General features: G+C 32.5%; 1 protein-coding gene across 1 annotated transcript in view; it reads left to right on the top strand.

The window, feature by feature from the left end:
* CHD1 (chromodomain helicase DNA binding protein 1) overlaps positions 1-10,021 on the top strand; it is a 71,997-nt gene that overhangs the window by 21,002 nt on the left and 40,974 nt on the right. The window contains 8 exon segments of the mRNA XM_007469732.1: positions 2,390-2,591; positions 3,635-3,736; positions 5,003-5,067; positions 7,011-7,160; positions 7,299-7,573; positions 8,944-9,169; positions 9,355-9,455; positions 9,884-10,021. The exon segment at positions 9,884-10,021 is cut by the window's right edge and continues 5 nt beyond it. Of these exon segments, the coding sequence (XP_007469794.1) occupies positions 2,390-2,591; positions 3,635-3,736; positions 5,003-5,067; positions 7,011-7,160; positions 7,299-7,573; positions 8,944-9,169; positions 9,355-9,455; positions 9,884-10,021 (1,259 nt within the window).

Genomic DNA, 10,021 nt, shown 5'->3' with positions numbered 1-10,021 from the left:
CCCCCCCCCCCCGCCCCCGAACCTATATATATTTTCTCTCAATTGTTAGGATTTCCTTTTTAAATAAATTATGTAAAGCATTTACATGGTTCAGAAACTGACAACTCATTTCAATCCTTGTTCCCTCTGCTTTCTTCTTCCCCTCCCTTTGTAGGTAACGATTTTTAATTTAATTGTTTTATGCTGCCATTATTGCTTTTTTCAGAAGCATAAGCAACTATGTGTAAACATTTCCCACTTCATATACAAAGGAAGCATACTATAAACACTTTTGTATCTTGCTCTTTTTACCTAACTATATCCTGTAGTTCATTCTGTGGAAATATGTAAAACATTCCTTACTAATTCTTTGTCTATTCTTAATCCTGCTATAAACAACTAAATAAAATAAATACTTTATACTTTTAATACCTAAGGTGAAGACATTCTAATGATAAACATATGCCTTTAGAGTAGTCTAGGCTCAGGCTGTTAGCTTTTATCTCCAGCCAACTTTTGCCTAGAGAGTATGAAAGGAAGATTCCTACATTCACTTAAGAATTTTGATTTATTAACAAGGAATTTTGACTAGCTACTTTATGACTAATCAAGATATAATTAACAATATAGGCTCATGATAGTTCCCAAATTCAGTCATCCATCCATTTACTTTTCAGGTATTTAGTGAGCGCCCACCTGTGTAAGGTATGCTGGGAAAAATAAACAGTACCCTCAAGAAGCTTGTAAGCAGTTAAAATGATACCCCTCTGCTTAATTCTTCTTTCCTAAGGGATTAGTTCATCTTCACTTTCTTTAAATGTTCCCCGATTACTGTACCTGACTTGTTTGTATCTTCAGTGCTCCGCATACTCCTAGTTCAGTTATCTTAAATATGCCCAGAGTGGTACTTACTGGTTGACATGACTGTCTCTCCATAACAAGTTAGAAGTTCTTTTAATGGTAAGGACTTTGTCTCATCTCAGTCTTCCCAATGCCTAAGGAATGAAAGTTCTCAGTAAAGTTTATTGAATAAATGAAAAACTGTCTCTTGCCTAGTGGGTTAAAGGAAAAATAAAATTGTGTCAGGAAAAATATCTTCTCTGATATTCTTGTTGAAATTTCAAGGGATCCAAGTAAAATACAGTATGGTAAATTTTGTTTTTGTTTTTTAATTAAAAGACACTATGCTGTTCTTGAACCAGGTGTCTAGAGGGTATAAATTGTGGCAGAAATGTAGAAAAACATATATTCCACTAGATTCCCAGATTTTAAAAATAGGCATGCATATGTTTGTTCACACCTTAAGCTTTTTAATTTATATCTAACTTTTGGAATCAAAAGTCTTCTTGAAAACTTTTATGTCTGTGTTTCCATGTAGAAACTTCTTGCTCTCGAAAAGGAGAAATTACTTTTGGAAAGCGATTACTTTTTGGTATTGCAGGATTTTCTTAGAGTAATACCTCCATCTGGTGGTATTTCTGAAAATTACAGCAAGAGAACATGAAGCTTGAGTTTTGCTGTGTTGGTGTATATTGTATTACCTGTTGTTTCTCATGAAGCCAGATGAAATTACATCAAAAGCTGAGCCTACCATGTATTTCAAAAATTTAATGCCCTGGTTTTCAACAATTCAAATGGAAACACCAAGTGAACAAATGGCCTTTTGGATAATAGTAATTTATACAATCATTTATTTAGTACAGACCATCTCTAGACTACTTTGGACTGAAAATAAGTACTGGAGAATGAGATATTCTCATTGAACTATTAATTGCTTTCACATGTGTGTGTATAGAGGCTAGGAAAGATTTGAGAATTCTCTATTTCAGATTTATTACTAAGGAACCATAAAAGATTCAATAATTTTCTCAGAGAAGCAATTACTGATCTTATTTTTTAGTAAATTGTATTTTATCATAGTTTAGTGGTAATAATTTACATTCCCCTGAGATGATAGAACATAAAATGTAAACTTGAAAAGTTGAAACTGTAAATTAATTTGTTTTCTACCTTTTGCTATGAGAATTTTTAACACATTTAACCTTTTCTTCACAGAATTCATTCTTTATGCTTACTACATCAAATAGCCTTTTAAAGATAGGGACTGCGGCTTAAACTTTTTGCTTTCCCAACTTTTTAGACCAGGATTCTGTACTTGGTAGGTTTTGTTCATTATCTTGGAGGAAGATTGTGATCTGATTGCTTGTGTTTTATCCCAAACTATACTAAATCTATCTAGTATGTCAGTTATTACCAGAGATTAACATTAATTCCTTTTCTATTTGTTTGGTTATAGACAGTTGACATATGAACTAAACAAGGTTTAATGATTTGGGGCTTTTTGCTGAGTTAAGAAAAACTAAATTTTTTAATGAATTTTGTTTGAAATCTGTTTATTTTCAAATTGTAGCCAGTCGGATGATGATTCTGGGTCAGCGTCAGGCTCTGGATCTGGTTCAAGTTCTGGAAGCAGTAGTGATGGAAGCAGTAGCCAGTCAGGTAGCAGTGACTCTGACTCTGGATCCGAATCGGGCAGTCAGTCAGAGTCTGAGTCAGACAATTCCCGAGAAAATAAAGTTCAAGCAAAACCACCGAAAGTTGATGGAGCTGAGGTAATAAATAAACTATCCAATGAAAGGTAGATTTCTTGTATTACTTTGGGAAAATTTATAGCTTTAGTTTAGAGCATTCTTAATCTAGCTTTTAGAAAATATTGATTTCAAATATTAAAATACACTTTAAGTGATTCTCAAGCTTGTGGTTCAGTATCTGTGGACTGATTGGCTTGGAAGAGAAGCAGTCTGTAACTGTATGAACACATACAAAACTTTGTAACCATACAAAACTTTGTAACACATACAAAAATGAACACATACAAAACTTTCTCTTTTTGAGACAGAAATTGTTGCATAAACATTCATTGTCTCATGGATAAAAATTTAAGGCTTTGTGAGGTGTTTTTGTTAATCTTACAGTGTGATCTCTACTTTCAAGATCTTCAGAGGAGATACTTTATTGCTAATAGGAAACTTTAATAGAACTCTGCTTCCTTGAAGATACGTGGTAGAATCGGCTAAGGGCCATTCTGTTTAAAAAAGGCTATTACAAGATTTACTAAAACTTGTCTATACCTCAGAATAATATGCAGTAGTGTTACTTAGAATACCAGTCATGATAAGATGCTTGGGCCAGAATATACATACAGCTTCCTTCATTCAGGAAGTCTTGCTACCAAAAACAAACAAAAACAAAAAGTCAGTTGAACTAAAACTGTGCTTAGTTGATTTGCATTCTGACTCAAGCTCTTCATCTTCACCTCACACCAATTAAAAAAAAATATAAGCCGCACTTTGAGTAGCACTGGTGTCATATATTATCACATCTTTTTTGAAAATAATAGTCTTAATACCAAAGAACATATTGATTGATTGTCTGTGAAACTCAAAAAAACACCATAAATTATTTATATACAAGTAAAGCTTAGCATTTTATTTTAATTATATTGCAGTAATATTGTATTATGTATAATGTAAGAAAAATAGTCTTAATTTATTATTTGGAGGCAGTGAAAATGTTGGTACTACTTTTCAATAAATTAACCTTTTTCCAGTTTTCTCAAAACTTTGTTCTTCACTTGTTTATATTTCTATTACAGTTTTGGAAATCGAGCCCTAGTATTCTGGCTGTTCAGAGATCTGCAATGCTCAAGAAGCAGCAGCAGCAGCATCAAGCTTCATCTAATAGTGGATCAGAAGAGGTGAGTTTTCATTGTGAAAACTCTTATCTGAAAAGTAGACATGATATATAATCATTTAGGTAGCTATTTATGAAATTACTAGAAACAGTAAGGGTTTTAAAAGGATAGGAAAATAACTACATTTAAATATGTGTATCAGTAGCCTTGAAATGTAGACATATTTTTATCCAAATTTCCTCTTGTTTCTAAAACAAACAACAGAAATTTGTGTGCATTTGCTCATCACAGCAAAACTAGAATAAACTAAATATGAATACTAGAAAAATACACATACACAAACACACATGTATGCACTCACGTATATAAAGAAATACCGTACTGTTAGATCATATTTGTACAGAACATTAATAAGAGAATTCTCAACATGTTTTTAAAAGAATAGGCTGCAGCTGTAAACAGTGTAGTTCCTGTGTGCACATGAGCACACATGCAGGTATGTTTGCACAAAGACATTCAGGAAGAACTGTAGATTTCCCCAACTATCCGAAAGTAGAGTGTTCCTTTCCTAAGCCAAATGGTGTAAAGCAAAGAAGCTATTTCCTTAGGACACATCTTGCTAACAGTTGTGCAGAATAAATGGAGATAAAGCACAGATGCTCACAGACACAGTTCAGAATTATGGCAGCTAGTGCTGAGATGCAGAGTGTAGTTCCCAGGCAAGGAGCTTGGAGGTGCTGTTCTCGCTGCTCCGCATCCTTGCTGCCTTTATAACAGCTCTCTGAAAAACAAATGCTGAACGCTGTTTTTGCTTTTTGCCAGTTTTTGTAAAAGTAAAAATTCTCTTTGGATTTTTTTCAGTTAGTGAAAACAGGTCCCAATGAAGGTTTTTTGTAAAAGTGAAGTGGTAGAAATTGAACTTTCAAAGAGTGGGGGATATTTGTATATCAAAAACTGCCTGATGAGGAAGAAAAATATTAAATGAAAATTTGACATACCAACAATTAGGATTCCTTTTTGAGGCCATACTAGGCAACAGTAATAGTCTCCGGAGCCAGTAGATTATAAGATTTTATACAAAATGCTGGCATTGTGATGTTTACCTAATTTCACTGGCTGTTACATATTTGCAATAAAAATGTTAATTACTTTATGTGCTAATTAATGGTATAAACATAACATGAAAAAAGAGCCTTTATTATTAAAGTGAATGTTAATAAAAAGTAATAAAAGTAGTAAAGTAATAAAAAGTTAATAAAAGTAATAAAAATGTATTATGGTTAAATTCTAATCATTAATAACATTAACTTTATATATTTTTCTCTACAGGATTCTTCTAGCAGTGAAGATTCTGATGACTCATCGAGTGAGGTCAAAAGGAAAAAGCATAAAGAGTATGCGGTTTTGTTCAACTGATTACTTTTATATCAAGAAAATCCTAATGATTTTGTATTTCTTCCTTTATGAACAATTGTTGCCAAAAGTGAACTTCTTGGTTCATGGCATTTTATTAGGTTAATTTAAACCATTAATTTTTAACTTTTATCTTTCTGTGACAACCTGAGTTTTTTGTGCCATTTGTTTATCTCCTATAACTCCTGTCCCCTATATATTTTTAAACTTCAGAGATCTTAGTCACGATATCAGAAAATCTTGATAACTTGAGAAACCTATATAGGAGTGTAGGGACCAACAGATGATAGATTTTACGTGATTCTGATGTTAATAGCTATCCTTATTATTTATCTGCACATGAAATTTACTTCTTCTGTAGAACTCATTTAGAAACTCACTGTAATTTCTTAAAGATCTTGACCCAGGAAGTGTTAAGAGTACCTCAGATCTCAGTTCCGATATTTTAGATGGTCTGAGTTTTTTTTCCTCTCGTTTCTCATTGTTCCATTGTCTTGTCTCTTATTTTTCTCTTTGTCTTGGGCATTCTGCACTTTCACTTTGGTGCATCCAGCTTTGGATTTGTTATTTATTTATCCCACTTTATGCACTTTATTTTATGCTTCTTTAATGTGAAGATTCATGCGTTTTACTAGTTTCTGAAAATTCAGTCATTGTATCTCTAGGCATTTTCTCTTTCCCATTCTGTAAATCTTCTCTGTTACTACAGTTAATAGATATATATTGTATCTGTCTTACTGGATCATGTCTATTGTATATATTTGTTGGATCATCCATCCTATCCATGAATCTTACTGTATCATGTTTTTTATCCTTTTATTGCTATGCTACATTCTGGCTGATTTCTTCATATCTGTCTTCTGTTTTACTAAGTGTATTTTCAACTACTGTGTCTCATCAACTGTTTAACTCTTCCACTGAGTTAGTAATTTCTGAACTTAGCATGGGTGCAAGCAAAGAATATTTTAAAACAAAAGTAATTTGGGATGATGGATAGATTTGGTTGGATATAAAAATCATAATATTTATTATAAAAATGTAAAACGGAGACTTTCATATATCCTGCCTATTGCTATTGTCTAATGTGCAAACTCTGAAAAAAAATCTCAAGATAAAAAAATTAGCTTCTCTATTATGTTTTTTATCATAAACCAAATTTTATCATGTGTGCTTGCTTGTGTAACCCTTAACACAGTCATAATTGATGCAAGCCATGCAGAGCAATGGAGTAGCACAGCAGCTGTGAGACAGGATGTAGTGTATACTTAAGAACTTAATGTGTATCTTTCATTTGAAGTTTATATTATAGCAGAACATTAACAGTGCATCCAACATTTTTTTCTTTACATGTTAATTGGAATTAAATAGACTAAAAATAGTAATAAAGTTAAGGTAATAATAGAATGTTGGTTAAGATGGAATTTTTTGTTTGTTTTGTTTTTCCATTTTCTGATACCTTATTTTAAGCTTCTTAATGAACGTGTTGTATTTTAAAAATCATTTTTGAAGAGTACGTTTTTAAAAATCACAATCTCCAGAAAATTAAAGGGATTAGAATAGAATCTCTTTTTGAAATGGCAAGTATAATAATTATACAAGGTTTTCAAAATTAAACACTGTGACTCTTCAAATTAACATACTGTGTTTTCATCTATACTAATAATCAAAATAGATCCACTTAATTTGCCTTTCATTGAGGTATAACTAAATAATTAACAGAAAACTATGGAGTTGGAGAAATCTATGAAGAATATTTTCTAGCATTTTTCTTATTCTATAGACATTTGAATATTTTTATAATGGTGAAAGCAATATTTTTGATATCAGCTGGAATGTAATTTAGCCTGATTATTTTTATATCTTATCAGACATAATTTGCTATATGATAAGTATGAATAACATCCTTTATATATTTTACATACAGTGAAGATTGGCAGATGTCTGGGTCAGGATCTCCATCTCAGTCTGGTTCAGATTCAGAATCTGAAGAAGAAAGAGATAAAAGTAGTTGTGATGAAACAGAATCTGATTATGAGCCAAAAAACAAAGTTAAAAGTAGAAAACCTCAAAATAGGTAAGTATAGTATGTTCTTGGTTTGATTCTGAAAATTGTTGGTTATAGAAGGTATTCATTCTTTTTCTCACAGTTTCTCAAGTCTTGTTTTTATGCCAGTATTTCTGTAAAACACCTCTCTCCCCTGGTCTTCCCTAGATCTAAGTCAAAAAATGGAAAAAAGATTATTGGACAAAAAAAGAGACAGATTGATTCATCTGAGGAGGAGGATGATGATGAAGAAGACTATGATAATGATAAAAGAAGCTCTCGTCGACAAGCAACTGTCAATGTTAGCTATAAGGAAGACGAAGAAATGAAAACAGATTCTGATGACCTACTTGAAGTCTGTGGAGAGGATGTTCCTCAACCCGAGGAAGAGGAATTTGAAACAATAGAACGGTTTATGGATTGTCGGATTGGGAGAAAAGGAGGTATTTTTTAAAAAAACATTTATTTTTTGGTTGTTTCAGTAATATTTACTAGAGTAAAGTATTTCTTGATGATTTTTCAACTTTGAAAGCCAAGAGGGTGGATTTTTTTCTTTTTACTTATTTGCTATAAAATATACTTTGCTTAGCCTGAATGTCTTCTTCCCAGGAAGTATTCATTTGATCTCATCATACGTTGCGGATATTAGGGAATTTTTAACCTGTGCATTTGAGTTTTTCTGTTACCATGCCTAAATAAATGGTTGTTTTTAAAGTATTTTCAGTTTGACATATGGTTTGGTTTAAAACTTCTTTCTTCCATCTCAAATATGTAAGTTACTTTTTAAGTACCTTGACATTTTTTTCCTTTCAGTTTTTTTAAGACATAATTGACAATGCAGCACTGTATAAGTTTCAAGGTGGGCAGTATAATTACTTGACTTACATATATTGTGAAATGATCACCATAATAAGTTTAGTTAACATCTGTCATCTCAATATAGGTAGAATTTTTAATAAAATTTCCCTTGTAATGAGAACTTTTAGAATCTACTCTCTTAGCAGCTTTCAGATATATCATACAGGAGTGTTTATTATAGTCATTTTGTTGTATGTTACATACCCAATACTTATTTATCTTATAATTGGAAGTTTGTACTTTTTGACCACCTTCATCATACTTGCCCTACCTCTGGTAACTATGAATCTGATCTCTCATTTTATTAATTCTTCCCTTTCCTCCCTCCCTTTTCCATATATGTGTGATCACACAGCATGTCTTTCTTTGACTTATTTCATTTAGCATGATGCCTTCAAGGTCCATCCATGTTGTCACAAATAGCAGATTTCCTCCTTTTATATGGCTGAATAGTATTCCGTTGTATATGTACATGTATATGTATATATATGTATCACATTTTTTTAAATCCAGTTATTTGTCAATGGACACTTAATGCTCTTTCCAAAGTGTCTTAGCTATTATAAGTAATGCTACGATGAACATGGGGGTGCATATATCTTTTCCACATAGTGATTTTGGAAATGTAGTTTTTAAAGATGATTTTTAGTTATTTTAATTTCCAATTATTAATGGTTCAATCGTCAGTTATCATATATTGCTGTATGATCTCATGTGAGCTGCTGTCTTTTTGACCTTTTTTTTTCTAATTTTAAAACCGAGGGGATTAAATTAGATAATCTTTCTGTTCTAGAATTCAGTTTCTTTTATAAATGTGTAATATAATTTCTCATAAATTCTTACACCCTGTTTGTTACTTAAAAGAGCATATATTTTTCTATTTATATTCTTGAATTTTTGAGTTGAAATGCTTCTATAACAGAATTATATGGAATGTTTTGTGCTTTTTTTTCAGCTACTGGTGCTACTACAACCATCTATGCAGTTGAAGCAGATGGTGACCCAAATGCAGGATTTGAAAAAAACAAGGAACCAGGAGAGATCCAGTATTTAATTAAATGGAAAGGATGGTCACATATCCACAATACTTGGGAGACAGAAGAAACCCTTAAGCAGCAGAATGTTAGAGGAATGAAAAAATTAGATAATTATAAGAAAAAAGATCAGGAAACAAAAAGATGGTATGTTTTATATTAGAGTTAAAAATTAATGATGCTTAACTTTATTTCTTTTTCAGTTTCTTCATTATTCAAACTGATTCACATGATGAGTGGCAAAATGGGAGATTTTGTGCTACAGATGGTGTTTGGGGGATGGGTTATTTGGGGAGATTTTTAAGTCTGTTCTTGGATTAATAATCTTTCAGGTTGAAAAATGCTTCTCCAGAAGATGTGGAATATTATAATTGCCAGCAAGAACTTACAGATGATCTCCATAAGCAGTATCAAATAGTGGAGCGAATAATTGGTTAGTAATAAATGATTCTAATTAAACATTTATCTTTCCATGCTTGAAGTCATCTGAAAAAAATCTTAAATTTACTGCTTACACATCAAATACAGTAGCTTGCTCTTACTGTAATAATAGGGGCTTCCCTGGTGGCACAGTGGTTGAGAGTCCGCCTGCCGATGCAGGGGACACGGGTTCGTGCCCCGGTCCGTGAAGATCCCACATGCCGTGGAGTGGCTGGGCCCGTGAGCCATGGCCGCTGAGCCTGCGCAATGGGAGAGGCCACAACAGTGAGAGGCCCGCGTACCGCAAAAAAAAAATAATAATAATACTAGAGCATCGTAAATCAGATGGCTTATTTTTACTTGTATAGTTTTTAACCAAGAATTATTCCTTGGATAAGATTCAGTGTAAAAAGTAAAATAAATACTTGATTTATCTCACAGCTCATTCCAATCAAAAGTCAGCTGCTGGCTATCCTGATTATTATTGCAAATGGCAGGGCCTTCCATACTCAGAATGCAGCTGGGAAGATGGAGCTCTCATTTCCAAAAAGTTTCAGGCGTGCATAGATGAGTATTTCA

Source organism: Lipotes vexillifer, unplaced genomic scaffold (assembly GCF_000442215.2).
Source record: "Lipotes vexillifer unplaced genomic scaffold, Lipotes_vexillifer_v1.1 scaffold510, whole genome shotgun sequence".
Taxonomy (NCBI): Eukaryota; Metazoa; Chordata; class Mammalia; order Artiodactyla; family Lipotidae; genus Lipotes; species Lipotes vexillifer.
The sequence above is the reverse complement of the archived record's forward strand: the minus strand, read 5'-3'. Positions and strand labels throughout refer to the sequence as shown.